This window comes from Syngnathus acus, chromosome 1 (assembly GCF_901709675.1).
Source record: "Syngnathus acus chromosome 1, fSynAcu1.2, whole genome shotgun sequence".
NCBI classification, from domain to species: domain Eukaryota; kingdom Metazoa; phylum Chordata; class Actinopteri; order Syngnathiformes; family Syngnathidae; genus Syngnathus; species Syngnathus acus.
Window position 1 is genome coordinate 3,322,078 of NC_051087.1, and position 15,423 is coordinate 3,337,500.

Below are 15,423 nucleotides of genomic sequence, written 5' to 3' on the forward strand. Positions count from 1 at the left end.
CTTTGTTGTTGTTGTTGTTGTTGCGACATTGAGAGTTGTCTTTCTTTTGATTGAACGTCGCCACAATTAATAAATCAGTCAGCAACTTCTCTCCTTCTCCGACATCCGGGATGACGTCATCACGCAAGATCCAATCAATAGATTTTTAGTGATTTGTCATTATGTTAATACCGGAGTGGTAGTGGTGAGTGGGTGCGGAAGCAAGTGGAAAAAAATGAGACAACACCAGTGCAAGGTGGACCGATTGCTCAATGGAAGGTAATCGTGGAACAAATTGTGGACTTTAACCATGGAAGAGCAGAATAGAAGTCTAAGTATGAACGGACTGAAAAGGTAACTTAACTGTTAGGCTATTTTTAATCAAGCATGTTGATGGTGCGTTAGACTTTGCAAAAACTTGGACTTTCCTCTTTAGATGCTAAAAAGTGGATTTCGTGAGCAGATTTTGTTGTCTTGATAGCCATAATAATTTTAATCAGTTTTCTACTTGATTTAATTTCCTTCCTTTTGTGTGCTTTTATGGTTGGTTGGGCGATTAAAACCACACACAAACTGGGGGGAAAAAATGTCCTCTGGGACTGGATAAGATTGAAAGTGAACCTTCAACTGTGCACCACAACTGCAAGTTTGACGTGGCACATTTTAAACCCCAAATAAATCTTCGGGGGAAAAAAAAACTGTTTGAAGTTGAGTTTCTCGATGTGTGGTTTAAAAGAGAGAGGCCTCGTGTATACTCAAAAATATTTGTGCCCATGAATCGTGAAACTTTTTTATTTCCCTCAAGAGTGGACCCCAAGGAGAGAACTTGTCAACCCTTCCTGGAGTTTCCAACCAACAGTTGTTTAGTTATGTCAGCATTAAGGACTCGTTTTAACTGTAGCTGTATGGGTCAAAGGTTTTGTACTTGAGAAAGTACAACTTGAAATTGAAATTAAATGTGTTGTGCTTGAATATTGAAAAACAGTGTATACAAAATTAAAAATAATATGATGGAACGTTTCTTCAGGTTGAAAATAATTTTGCTTTGGAAATTATTTATATATATATATATCCATATTTGCATCTTTTAATTGAGATGAAATAATATATAAAATAATACATTAAAAAAAAAAAACCTATATGTATGTATGTACTATGTATGCATGTTTAATTTGAACTGTCTGTTTTTCAGAACATTGCTTTGCCGAGATCACCTCAATCTTCATAAAAAAACCTGGTTCAAGTACCCGTTACTGCTGTGTGTCACACTATTGGTCTGTTACATTCGGAAGGAAAAGTCTCTTCTCCATCAGCACTACCAGCGGCTGGTAAATGAGCCCAACCAGGTTAAAGCTCCTTCGTACCGGGTCCATCCAAAGCAGCGAGACAAACTGGATTCCAAGATTCCCAGGACCACCTTTGTCAACTTGACTGCGGGCGCTCAGTACCACCAGGCGTACCCAAAGAACTATCACTTCATCATCGATGTGGGCGACGTGTGCGAGAGCAGCACGCCTTTCCTGGTGCTGATGGTCCCGGTGGAGCCCAACAACGTTGCGGCCCGAAACGCCATCCGCAGCACGTGGGGCAAGAAGACAGTGGTCCAGGGCAAGAAGGTCCTGACTCTTTTCATGCTGGGCCTAGCCGAGGGTCCCGATCTGTGGCAGGAGAGCGAGCTGCACGGCGATCTGATCCAGAGTGACTTCAGGGACACCTACCTCAACCTGACCATCAAGACCATGGTCATCATGGAGTGGCTAGCCACGCGCTGCCCTACGGCCACCTACGGCATGAAAATCGACTCAGACATGTTTCTCAACGTCGACAACTTAGTGCTGATGCTGCAGAAGCCGAGCATCCCGCAAAACAACTACTTGACCGGGTGGCTCATGCGGAATAAACAGGTCATTCGCTCAAAGAGCTCCAAGTGGTATGTCTCAGAGGAGATTTACCCGGATCTGGAATACCCCCTTTACACTTTGGGCATGGGCTACGTGTTCTCCGGTGATCTCCCATGCAAGTTGGTGGAGATCTCCAGAAGTATCAAGCCCTTCAACATTGAGGACGCTTATGTCGGAATGTGCATGAAGAAACTGGGAATAGCGATCACTTCGCCGCCTGATCCCTCCCAATTCCGAACCCAAAGCAACAAATTTGATCGATGCACGTACTCCAAGATCATCACCTCCATCCTGGCATCCCCTGAGCAGCTGCTAAGTTTCTGGATGAAGCTCAAGATGCCTGGACTCACTTGTTGAAATAATCGGGCTGTGAAAAAGAAAGAAAAAAAAAAGAGAGAAAAACTTTCGCAGAATGTTAAGAGACATTTCATTGATTTCATAACTCATTTACGGTTGTTGTGACTTTCTAATCAAACATGTTTAAAAAATACAAGATTCTAGTATTAATCAACAATTAATTTTTTATCTTTTTATTCTATTTATTCAATTTATTTTTTTATTTTCATGCACTGATCGGTTGGCACTTTTTAAATTTCGTTGTACATGTGTGACAGTGACAATAAAGATCTATTCTATTCGATCTATTAAGATAGTTGTTTTAGGCTATTTCTTACTACAAAATATATTATTATTGTTGTATTTTGAGAATAATAATTAAGTTGATAGATGCGTTATTTAGTACGTTTCTAGAGTACCACTTCATACTTTCTTTTATAATTCGCTGTGGGTTGTTTTTGTTTTAGAACAGTTTTTAGTTTTTTAAATGAATGTGAAAATCCTATTACGCAAAATCTCATTTTAATAATGAGGTGAATTGATTCAGTTCATCGTTTCATTTACCTGATTATTTTCACGCTCACTGTGTGAAGCATTTCTTGAATGAATCTGACGTCCCTAAAATATAGGTCCTCCATTTCATTCTTTCATTTGCTGTTCTGGTTGCTCCTTTTTGTGTCCACTAGAGGGAGCACCATTATCACAATTGCATATGTTGCAACTTTATCTGAGGGACGGCCATTCTCAACATTATAACGATTTCCGCCAATGCCAATAATATACATCCATCTTATTACATCTATTAGTGGTATACAATTACATATTCTGATGACAAATATGCGTTTTTCGGGAAAACTAACTAAAATAAATGCATCTGGCTGTCTTCAGATCACTTTACCTTTATCTTAAATGACGCGGATATAGTAATCTAATTCATATTATTTGTATTTTTTTCCTTAATTTCGCAACACAACCGCTTTCAGTGACGCGAGTCGTGTGAAAAGTAAATAAGACAACACGCGCTATGCAGAGTGCACAAATACACGCATGGACACTTCCTCTTCTCATCTTGTTTACGTTTCTCTGTGGACAGAGGCTGATATTTTAAGAGGGGTGTGAATTAGTAAAGCGACGCTTCTTGGATTGACATGAGTAATTTCCGCTTTGAGATGGTGCAAAGAGTCAGACCTTCTTATCTGTGCAAAAACATCCAACACCCAAAGAGGACTAGGGCCAGTGAAGAAGAAAAAAACGAGGAGTGACAGGATTCTGACTTTTTTCTCAGAATTCTCAGAATTCTGACTTTAAAGTCAACTTTCTGACTTTTTTCTCAGAATTCTGACTTTATTCTCGGAATTCTGACTTCAGAATTCTGACTTTATTCTCGGAATTCTGACTTCAGAATTCCGACTTTAAAGTCAGAATTCTGAGAATAGTGGTCAGAATTCTGGGGAAAAAAAGTCAGAATCCTGTCACCCCTCGTTTTTTTTTTCTTTACTGGCCCTAATCCTCTTCCGTATAAAATTCTGAAAGGGGACATTTGACTTTCGTTAGAGTCGTATCGTGCTATTTTGAGATCTTCGCGGTTAATTATAACCTAGGTGTATGATTATACATTACGTTAGGGCACAATGAAGATGTCATTTCTTGTGACGTCAGAGTTGTGTGTCTACTTTTTTAAAACTTTTTTTGTTCACTAAAAGCCCGCCTCCGCTATCTACTCACACAGTTGTCGGTCGATCCAAGCTGTATTCAATGACCGCTCACAAAGTAGGACATCTCAAAACTACGGGGAAAAAAACAAAAACCGAGTTGCACCAATAAGTAGTAATATTCTTAAGCAAATTGCAGTAGTTCCTGTAAACCTTTTTGTAATTTATTTCATGCACCAAAATCAGAATAGCTGTGGTATAACTGATAGTCAAACAAGAGTGCGGCAAAACATGTAGACAGACAATTGGCATAAATTCGGCATATCTATTTATTTATTTATTTTAATTTTTTTTCTATTTTCATGAGAAGACATGATGTTTTTCCATCTCTCGATTTTAAATATATTATTAACGAAGCGATAAGCAACTAACTGGTGTCAAAATGCTTGATTTGAACATCTCGTGTGTTTATAATCGTGGAGTGCGCACATTCGTAGTTCCCGACTCCCACGCAGGTATAGTCTCCGCCTCGCGGTTCCTCTGTGCACCTCCTCCTCCAAGTGTTTCCCTGTGTGTAGAGTGAAGGCGAAAATTTCGCAGTTTGGATGAGGAAAGTCAAAGAGTAAACACGAAGACTGGCGCGTCGTGGAGATTTGCCGCGTGGAAGGACGCGCAACGCCGTTGTGTTTACGCGCAAAGTTTGGATGCAAAGTTTGGAGTCGGGCGTGTATCCCGCAGGGATTGGTTTATTTATTTCAACTTCATCGTAAAAGGTAAGCGTTTTACATCCACGCACCGTCACACATGCTTACTTGGATATCATTTCATATTCTTGGTTGGTTCTTCGGTGGCAGCAACAAGAAGACCACATTTCATGCAAAAGTGATGTCAAGAACCTTCATGAATGGAACTCCGTTTCATAAAACCAAAAGTCTTCCTGTTATGACAAGGATTGCCGAAGAAGAAGAAACAGAAGGCTGAGAAATGCAAAGAACGCGCAGAGACAGTCGGGCTGAGAGAGAGGAAAGCAAACATTCCTGACTCGCTGCCTCAGCAATTTAATTAAGTTTTTCGGAGGTGGTGGTGAGGTGAGGTGAGGTGGGGTGGCTGTACGTAGAACAAGATGCTGCGGGGGGGCCAGCCTGTCGAGTGAAGCCCCCCGCCGCTTAATCATGAGGGTCGACCGAAAGTGCTGCGGACACCGAGGTACTCTTAACGCATCAGCCAGCATCTTTTGTCCGATTTGCTTGGCTATAGAGGTTTTTTTATTTTATGAGAGTTCAGTAGCAAAACGCAAGCCTGCAGGGGTCAAATCTATTCCCGTCACAAATGTGGAATGTGGTCGAATCTCGTTGATTATGTTTCACTGAATGACTTTACTGCACTCAGCTGTACTGTATTTTATGCTACTTATGGCCTTGGCATTTACGGGAAGTTATCCATTTTTTAAGAAGGATTAATTGGCTACACTTTATGCTCAGAAAATTGCAGTTGAAGGGCTCTTTAATGGTTTTGGCTTAAATATTGTGGCTTGCAAAAATATTTCATTTAGACAAGTCTGTGTTTAAGCAATATAATTATAGTACTAAACATAGTTCTTTCCCCCTTTTCTCGTAAATGTACAACTTTGATTATGTAATGTCCTTACCGATTTTGGGGTAGAATTAATGGTAATGTATAGTCTGCAGTGTCTTCTTTTTTCTGCTTACTATGGTGTCATTTTTCACTGACAGCACCTTTACAAGTCATCATGACACCTGAAGAATTCTAGAAGCAAAACGACACGAGCCTCGGCATGCTCACCAGAGGGGAACTTCTTTTCCTTTCGACGCCCCCAGCCCCCAAATTGAGGCTTTAGGGTTTGCCACTCCTTTTGTAAGTCATAAAGTGTGTCTCCAAGTACCTCCCCTGAGCGTGTAGTATAAACACTGCGCTTCAGTAGGAAGGTAAAGAGCATGACATTTCTAGAAAGAGTGCTCGCCGTGCACATTCTGGAACGGCACAGATCGGAGCTCTGGTGACATTATTATGAGCAGATCTATGCTGAGATGTCTGCATTTTGTCTCGAGCTAAATTCTTCTGTTTAATACATAGCAAAAAATATATATTTTGACTTGCAAAGAGCCTTAAGAGTTCATCAAAAGGCAGAGATTGATTCTTAAATTATATTTTAAATTATTATAAGGCTCTGGAAGATTTTGCAGAACTTTAAAATTATGAGCAAATACCTCAACAAATCAAGTCAACTATTTGGTTTCACATAGAGATGACAACATGGCGAGTAAAAAAATACTTATTTGGAAAATTGTAAAAAGAAAACAGTGCCAGCTACTGGCCTGGCATGCACATTGCGCTGTTTTCTGTTGGACCAGCAGTTTTGACCTCTCTGCCTTGTGATTTTGGTTGTGCAGCTTGTGTGGTATGTGGACATCTTGTTCACAGATGAGAGTGGAACGCCACATGAAAGAGACAACAAACAGATTCAGACGAGCGATTAGCGGAGTGTGCAAGTGCCCCATAAAACATCAGCCATGTTAGTTTAAGATGGCGTACATGCAGACCTAAGCTGACCACTATAATGGAACTTGATTGTTTAGTTGAACAACCTTAACAGTCCAATTACATAATCATAGACACTTGGAGTTAGAGTTATTTTCAGGGGTACCTAATGGCGTGGTCGGCCAGTTCTTGTGATTGAGTTGTTTCCTTTCATTTCTCCTTCTCTCACGAGGCCGAGTGGCATTTGTTTTGCCGAGCGTAGCCATAGCCTCGACGCCGGGCCGAGGCGTTCCGAAAACAAACACGAGCAGTCAAGCGGAGGAGAGTCGTCGTGGTTACAGAAAGTTGGCCGTTTACTCGTTTGCAGATGGTTTCTGTTGGAAAGGAAAATAAAAGATGGACGTGACAGTTGCCATAAATGTTCGAGGGTAGTGTGTATCCAAAACGGATAAGGTGCACATTTTTATTTTTTGTGCTTCTTATTCTTACCATGTGACGCCACGGTTGTCGAAATAACGTAACGCTAGTTGCTATTTTTAATGAAGCGTAGCCATGTCAAAAGTCACGTGAGCATCTTTCCGACAAAGAAGCATTAATCACGTTATCAGTGTAAAATCAAATTAGGTTGTGTGTGTGCGCAAGTGTGCACACCCCTTCCTGTCATACAACAGCATCATTTTTCCCTCCATGACGAGTCTCCCATCTGGCCTCAGGGCTCGTTACTGAGATTTGTGTCCAGTCGAGCGTCTTTTGAGATTTTTTTGGTTTTAGAGTGAGAGACTTCATCATTATGAACATGTAATTGAGTGAGAGAGAGAGAGAGAGAGAGAGAGAGAGAGAGAGAGAGAGAGAGAGAGAGAGAGAGAGAGAGAGAGAGAGATTCTATCTATCTATATTTATACACACACCACAAAAGTGTTTACCTTGGTGAACGGAGGAGGAGGCCGGGTTGTTTTCCACATCTGCTTTCACGCTGTAAAAAATATGAGAGTTCACGTCTGTTCTAGTTGGGAGGGGGGGGGGGCAAGCAGATATGAAAGAGTCCAACTTGTGTGATCTTAAGCAGAATGAAGCCATTGTTTCTCTGAAGCAGTCAAGGTCGCCAGATTGGAAGCCATGCAGGCGGACAAACGCGCTAATTGATTCCCCTGCTCTGCGGTGTGTGTGTGTTTACTTAAGCGGAGGATTTCTGAGGAGTCAAAGTAAATAGATAAGTAACTTTTGTAAACATAAGCCCTCCTTCGCATACACTGCCATACGTACGTAGACATCATTTAATCTTTTTGTTAATAAATTGTGTCGTGCTCATTTGAGGAATAGCTTGTGTGTGTGTGTGTGTGTGTCAGTTCCTATGGTTCTTCCAAGTTCTTGTCAGCCGTAAATCCGCCAACACTCTTGAACTAACACTGCCGTAATGAGGTGATCCAAACAGCGGAGGAGACTTCTTAGTTTTCTGTGTGTGTGTGTGTGTCAACTTTAAATACTATTTTAATGCTGTTATTGTAGACATATTTGAAAAAGTATATTTTATATGCCATTATTATTTCCCCAAACAAACTGACTAATTTTTTATTATTTTTAATCAACACACATCGACTTATCTCGCCTATGTCGGCTCCCGTCTGTAGGTCCGCCACCATTTCCAGATGTTAAGCAACTCATTAAAACGTCTGGAAGCCGGGTCAATTAGCCTCGTGGTTGCCTCAAGTTAAAAAGATTTGTTGCGGAAAAGCAGTTCCATAAGAACCATTTGGTGAATGTATTGGAAAGTTTAGTGAGCCAGGTGGTAACCAGTCCAAACTTGGCATGACTAGACCTTGAAGCGGGCAACTATCGTATTTTCCGCACAATAAGGCGCACCTAAAAACCTCAAATTTTCTCAAAAGCCGACAGTGCGCCTTATAATCAGGTGCGCCTTAAATATGGACCAATATTGAGTCACTACAGCAGGCGTGTCCAAAGTCCGGTCCGCGGGCCAAATGTATATATCTTATATATGGGCAAAGTTTTAAAATGGGCCATTCATTGAAGGTGCGCCTTATAATCCAGTGCGCCTTATATATAGACAAAATTTTAAAATGGGCCATTCATTGAAGGTGCGCCTTATAATCTGGTGCGCCTTATAGTGCGGAAAATACGGTAGATAAAAAAAACAGCGATAGGAATCAAATCAATAACATTTTACAACAAAGAAGTGTCTAGTTTGCTTTTGGCATTTTTTGCTTACGGTAATATGAAGCTTTGGATTTCCTGATGTTGCCAAACACAGTTGGCTCAATAGTAGCCAAAAAAAAAAAGGTGTGCCCACAAGCTTCTGCATTCCATTCGTGTTGATGACAAACAGCAAGTGGTTTCGATGTTAATTCCTTCGCCACCAATGGAGATAGGAAGCAGAACCGGTTGCACATTTTTCTTACACAATTGTATTTTGGAGCCATTTGGGGCCTTTAGTGGCTTTAGAGCTGTTCAGCCATAAAGTAACAGGATATTCCAATTTCGAGGGGGTGGGAGTAGATATTTTTTTTCCCCCTCCAAAAAGATGAAGTAATCTCCCTTCGGACACATGTCAGATGTAATTTATGGACTCTGCTTTTGCTTTTTAGTACCTTCACTCCTTACTTTCCCCCTTTTGTCCCTCTTCTTCAGTCGATAACTTATTCCACATAACGGGAAAAGTTGAGCAACCTTTGTGTATATTTCAAGTTTACCTGTCACCCGAGTTCTTTAATCCTCCTAGCGCTCCTCGTCGGAATGCAGGACAAATAAACGACCTACATCTTCAGAGTCCAGCCACCTGCCGAGATTCTTCCACTTGAGTTCTTTTGATGCCTGGGCACCACTTGATGGAAAAGAAACGTAGCACAATAAAGTCAAAGAACAGCATTGAATTACACATGAGACACGCACACATATATAATATATAATATTTAAATTATTCATATTTATAATATTAATAATTGTAATATTAATATTACATATATATAAAATATTTAATATTAATATTTATAATATATGTATATATATTTATAATAAAACAGAAGACTTAGCTACCTACTCCTTTTCTATTGTCTACATTCTTTTCCCCCTATTTCTCACAAACAAAGGTTCATGTGGGTGGGTGGGTCTCACTGAGCGATGGATGCAGTGCATTGTGGGTAATTTAATCCAGCTGTGTCCGTTTGCCTGCTGCCCACCGTATTACATATTGACCTGCTTTGCTTCACGTCAACGGCCACATTGCTTCCACTGCTCTCCAAAAAGAAGCTGAAGAATGTGTCACTCACATTTAATTAAAAAAAAAAAAAAAAAACTGGCTTTGTCGGTCTTCTTGGCAGAGTCTTGTCGTTGGGTTCGGTGATGTTGTCAGTCCTGAAAGTCTTAAAAAAAACCACACCCTTAAAATACCGATCAAGATATGACGTAGGACTAAAGTGGAATTCATATCAAGCTTGATGATTCTTTTGTTTTGTCTTGCAGAGTTCCAAACCTGAAATGACCATGTGGCCTCATCTCGTGCTCCTCCTCCTCTCCTCCAGTCTGGTTTTTTCTTTCGAGTGTCCAGCAGATTGTACTTGTAGCAACCCGGACTCTATATTTTGCACCAGTCGACGGTCCAAAACCGTACCCCGGGTCCCGTCCAGCACCACAAACCTGTACATCTTCCACAACGGCATCAATACTTTGAGCCAAAACGACTTTGTGGGTCTCGGAGACTTGGATATGCTAGATCTGAGCCAGAATGAGCTGGGAGAGATTCCGGATGGTGTATTTAAGATGTTGTCCAAGCTGAAGAACTTGGACCTGTCCTCGAACCTCATTACTCACATTTCCAAAGAGAGCTTTTCTGGCTTGGTCCAGCTGGAGCGACTGTATCTCCACCAAAACCAAATCCAGAGCATCCAGAGAGAAGCTTTTGAAGGTTTAGAAATGCTACTGGAACTCAAGCTCCGAGGGAACAAACTCACATCCTTGCCGTCTCTTGATTTACCCAGGCTTCTGCTTCTAGACCTGAGTTCCAACAGCATCCCAACCTTGCATGTCTCGGACCTTCACACACCCCACTTAGAATCCCTTAGAATGGCTTCCATTGGGCTTCTCCATCTAGATGAAGATCTCGTAGTCTCCCTGGGGAACCTCCACGAGCTCGACATCTCCCTGAACCTATTAACGGAGGTTCCCCAGGCCCTAAAGATGGACTCCCTGAAGGGCTTGATCAAGCTCAACCTGGCCGCCAATCCATTGAGTGAGCTAAGAACCGAAGACTTTCAGAAACTCACCGGGCTCCAGGAATTAGATCTCAGTGGTCTAAATCTTCAGGGATTTCCCCTAGACTTTTTCCAGTCTTTCCCCAGACTTGTAAGTCTGGCAGCGGCTGAAAATCCATTCAATTGTTTGTGTCCCCTGGCTTCCTTTGTAGTATGGCTGAAAGAGAAGAATATCAATTTGGAGAGACTTCGGGAGACCAGATGCCACTTTCCTCTAGCTAATGCTGGGAAGATGCTATCAGTATTGGACCACACAGAATTTGGTTGTACACCAACGACAACAACTTTGCTGCCCATGTTGAGTACTCCGGCACCACAGGATCCTACCACATCCCAAGAAACGACCCACACCAATGCAATTCCTCCCCCGCCCCCAAGCGAACAAACCCTGGACTCAAAAACAGACCCGCTTCCATCGCAACTCCCTGCCCCCACCGTCGGGGAATACGACCAACACATCTGCCCACCAAACATCTGTCTCAATGGTGGCACTTGCAGTTTTGACCCAATAGGGCAACTGGGATGCCTGTGTCCTTCGGGAACATCTGGACTCTATTGTGAAAATGTCCACGATGTAACGGAAGCACCGAAACCTCGGCTAACGGAAGTGTCTGTTGAGGCTTCCACAGTTCTTGAGGATGTCATCAGCTCCCGTCAGGTGACCTCCACCGCCATCCTTCTTGATCTGCACCTCTTCATCAAGACACGGCCAAATATTCGCGGAATCAGGCTGACCTACCGCAATCTCTCGGGCCCCGACCGCCGCCCCATTATTTTGAGCGTGCCGGCAACCTACCCCGAGTACACTCTCCGTGGACTGAGACCCAACTGCACCTACTCGGTCTGTGCAAGTCCTCTCGGGGAGAGAATAACCACAAGGGCCAACAGTTCAGCTGAGACCGGGTCATGTACAGAAGCTCGGACTGCGGGGGTTCCTTTGACATCCCTAGAACCCCGAGCGGAGACTCAAAACTCACTCACTTATACTCTCATTCCCGCATTAGCTGCTCTGGCGCTGGTGCTGGGCTTGGCATTTCTGGTTGGTCTGATTATCTGTCTAAGGATAAAGAAGCACAATAAAGCGGGAATGGAACTGGAGCTGGGTCCTGCCGATCTGGACGATTCATCGGAAGTGGAAGGCATCAAGGCATGTCCGGAAAATCGGGGAAACAATCCAGTGGCCCACAAACAGACAGCGATCGATCACTGTGGCGCTCGACAACCGCACGCAACAACAAAAATGCAACAAAATGGCCACTTTGATTATCAGGTACCGTTGATGCAAGAACATTCCAGCTCAAATAACAATCGCTCATCCTTAAAGCCATCTTATTTCTAAGATACGATAATATGTGAACACTTTTTGGAGTACTTCAAGCATTCTAAACTTTTCTTCCGGCTGACTGGAACGGCCGTTGAGAGAATGAACATGAACGATTACAGGCTGAGGTTTGTTGGTGAGGGGTGAAAAAAACAACAACTAAGAAACCAAGCAAGTGATTAAACAAAGTGCAATTGACAAGAAAAGATCTTGTTGCAGAAAATGTGCTATTATATTTTGAACATGGACACAACCATTGACAATGGTTTGTTTCTTGTTCGAGAAATCTATTGCTGGATTTAGAGGTGAAACTGGAGAAAAATGCAGCATTTGCATTTGATCTAAACCGGAACTGAAGATTTTTTTTTTTTCTTTCTGTTATCATCATGCAATATGACCAACTTCAAATGTTGTCACCAGACTCGCTCCATGACAAATGTAAAGTCTTTGCAATGGATTCTGAGATAATTTTTTACTGAAGAATGGGACTCAGGTAGCTGACAATCCCTTTTTTTTTTTTTGTACTTGTATAGACTAAGTGCTAGTAGTTTTGTTGACATTATAACAGCCCAAAATGTTTGATTCAGAGACTCATCATTCATTTTACCCCTTTTTTTTTTTTTTTTTGTTACCGACTGATGCCCACTCAGAAACCGAAAGACCGTATGTAAATTTTCATCTAAAGAGAGAAATCTGAATTAGTTAAAGTGTAAATGGTTTACAAAAGTGTACCTTTGATTCAGCAGGCATGCAGATGTTTTAAAACAGCGCTCATAAAAGATGATGCCACATTTTGGTAGGGCTGCTCAATTATGGATAAAAATCCTCATCACAATTATTTTGTTCAATATTGAAATCACTATTATCAAACGCCAAATAATCATTTCTCCTCAATCATGGGAATTTCGAGATTGGATTGAGCTAAAATCGTAATGGCGGTTAAAATCCGATCAATTGAGCAGCCCTACAAATCGGCTACGAATGAAACTGCATTCGGCAACTATTTTTAAAAAGTAAAACTAAACGTTTTTTTGTGAAATGCAGTATCAAAAGTGTCACAGCTATAGCGTAGCATTAACACATCAACTGGAATACTTTTATGCTGCTTTGGATTTTGAAAGGAATTGCTGTTTGCAATGAGGTCACCAAAGCGCCATCATGCTCTGTATTGTTTGTCGAAAATGTGTTTGTCAGAAAACGACGCCAACAAAATGGACAGTATTAAAACAATTTTCTATACAACTGTGTCCTCCATTCAATTACCAAAAGACACTGAAAGTTATTTCAAGATCCTGGACATTTAAAAAATAAAAAAATAAAAAACAAATTCTGTCGAGGTGATTCATGTATAAAAACAAACTAGAATATAATAAATACCTGGGGTTTTCCTTCCATGTACGTGTTATCCACATAGTAGTCTGTATTATTTTTTTTTTTAGATATGATTATGAGAAAAGCTCAGTTGGTGCAACGGTGATAGAAGTTCATAACACTCGGATGAGTTCAGTCCTAGGAACCCTAGATCTCTTTTTTACAAAATATTATTAATTATAACAGCCCCCCCCCCAAACTATACATACCAATAAATAACTATCATTAATTGGTATTGAAATTTCCATCTTCTTGAGATTTTTTGAGTTTATTCATTTATACCTACCGCTACCTATAACTATCAGATGGACTCTTACAAAAAAAAAAAAAAAAATCATGTTTTGATGGTAGTTCTTGTACTGATGGATTAGATTGTGTGTTTCTAATTAAGAGGGAATGTTGACTTGAGCATTGAAATGATTACGATGTGCAAGTGTAGCTAGCCAACGTATAATCACGCAGGTGACATTTTGGTTAAGAAAAATGATGTCCAGACTTAGAGCCTAATGTGCTTCCTGTTTAAAAGATCTTCTTTCACACTGACAGTTTCAGGCTGCTTAATGGAGCTCCAATTATGGCAATAATCATCTGGTAGTAATAAATACCACAGATGAAGAAAGCAGAGGTTACAAGTAAACAGATCCTTCAAATATTTGACAATGCTACATGTACAGCACACTAGAAAAAAAAAATTCCTTCAGGAGAGAAAAAAACAAAAGGCAATTTATATTAAAAATTCAGATTTAAAACAAATCATGATCAAATCCAAGACAAGTGAAGTCTCATGAATATTGAATCAAAGTCAAGTGGTTCGTAAATTTTAGCCAAGCAACAATCCGGTCTAAATTGTGGCGCCATTTTGCTGAATTTAATCCAGGCACTCTGCTGATATGTGTATGTCGACAGGAGGGAAGAAGGTAATTCACACATCTGTCAGAGCAAGATTTACCAAACCATTCTGTGACAACCAAAACACATTTAGCGAAAAGCTGTCGGGCGTTTCATTTCCGTGTGCTGATCCCGCAGGAAGCACGCTGCTCAACCTAATTGCCGGCTCAAAATGGCCGACAGACGTGGACGTCTGCTTGCTTGTCTCTGCACGTCAACCCTGAATGGCCTTTAACCTGATATCAATTATAGATGGATAAAGAAATACTGTGTCGTTTCCTGTGATGTAAAGCTTAGCTTTTACACAAATCCACTTCCAGTCTTTGCATCAGTAACAATGAATACTGGGATGGATTACCACCAAGGCGATGAATGAAGACAAAGTCCACTTTTACACTTTGAAAGACGACCCGACGTTTACGTGAATTAAATTTAATTGGCAGGCGAGAGCCAAAAGGTCCCTTAATGACTTCCATGCTCTTTGAGGCATGAATCTGAACTCTCTGAACCGAAGGACAAAAAAAAAAAAGGTGAGTAACTTTCGGCTGTGGGGGCTTGACTCCATATTTTCTTTTCTGTAGGTGAATTGGCAAGAAGTAGTGGCAGAAGAAAGGATTCCTAAGCTTTGCGATTCTTTGGCCCGGCTCCGAGCCCCGAGGGCGTTGTTGTGATAAGCGGTGGCATGACAGCGGAGAGCAGGATTAGCAACCTTTGCGGGCCTTCTCTGCAAAGCCGCCTTGCCTTCATACTAGCAACAGGTTGTCAGCCGTGTGCTCGCCAACACGGGAAGGTGCAGTCATGCATGTGCAAAAATGAGATTTAGCTGAAAAACCACATTAGCGGTATTGCGGGAAATATCTTTTAAACTTGTAAACATCCCACACATTTTATACTAAAAATGTTTGGGATGTGTAAATTTAGGTGAACCTCTGGTGGAGTGATGAAGGTGTATGACATCTCACAAAATTGAATTAATGAGTATAAATGAAAAAAAAAACTAAAATAAGATATTTGTAATTTAAAAGTACAAACGGTTAAATCAGAGATCTAGAATTGAACTTCCCTTTTAACAATTACAAGAGCAAAAATAAGTTAAGCTATGCTTAAGTAGTGTAAAAAAAAAAAAAAAAGTCAAATGCTTTGGTTCTGATATCCATTTAGAACCATGGCATTGTTCTTTAGCTGGCTTTTTTAAATCGTTCCACTCAGAA

The 15,423-nt window shown here is 41.0% G+C and overlaps 2 protein-coding genes and 1 long non-coding RNA gene across 4 annotated transcripts in view; 2 read left to right on the top strand and 1 right to left on the bottom strand.

The window, feature by feature from the left end:
* The first annotated feature begins 147 nt into the window (after positions 1–147).
* LOC119121647 (beta-1,3-galactosyltransferase 2-like) lies at positions 148–2,391 on the top strand. The gene is made up of 2 exons (XM_037249484.1): positions 148–333; positions 1,172–2,391. Exons 1-2 carry the CDS (start codon positions 290–292, stop codon positions 2,235–2,237), a joined length of 1,110 nt encoding a protein of 369 aa, XP_037105379.1. The 5' UTR covers positions 148–289; the 3' UTR covers positions 2,238–2,391.
* LOC119121662 overlaps positions 1,642–15,423 on the bottom strand; it is a 21,439-nt gene continuing 7,657 nt past the window's right edge. The window contains exons 3-10 of one of the 2 annotated variants that reach the window (XR_005097718.1): positions 9,076–9,206; positions 7,291–7,556; positions 6,534–6,741; positions 4,681–6,299; positions 4,358–4,436; positions 3,942–4,002; positions 2,165–2,247; positions 1,642–1,762 (exon numbers count right to left, since the gene is read on the bottom strand). This is a non-coding gene — a long non-coding RNA (uncharacterized LOC119121662). Of the gene's footprint in view, positions 1,763–2,164; positions 2,248–3,941; positions 4,003–4,357; positions 6,300–6,533; positions 6,742–7,290; positions 7,557–9,075; positions 9,207–15,423 lie in introns of both variants that reach the window. The other variant, XR_005097717.1, reaches the window with a different exon arrangement.
* Positions 4,469–12,712, top strand: vasna (vasorin a). The gene is made up of 2 exons (XM_037249451.1): positions 4,469–4,641; positions 9,845–12,712. Exon 2 carries the CDS (start codon positions 9,860–9,862, stop codon positions 11,969–11,971), a length of 2,112 nt encoding a protein of 703 aa, XP_037105346.1. The 5' UTR covers positions 4,469–4,641; positions 9,845–9,859; the 3' UTR covers positions 11,972–12,712.

What these genes read in the sequence shown, in the direction of transcription:
- vasna (XM_037249451.1), top strand. Translation starts at nt 9,860, where the DNA reads ATGACCATGTGGCCTCATCTCGTGCTCCTCCTCCTCTCCTCCAGTCTG.
- LOC119121647 (XM_037249484.1), top strand. Translation starts at nt 290, where the DNA reads ATGGAAGAGCAGAATAGAAGTCTAAGTATGAACGGACTGAAAAG. An exon ending in AGTATGAACGGACTGAAAAG is followed by an intron (nt 334 to 1,171) that starts GTAACTTAACTG and finishes TCTGTTTTTCAG; the next exon opens with AACATTGCTTTGCCGAGATC.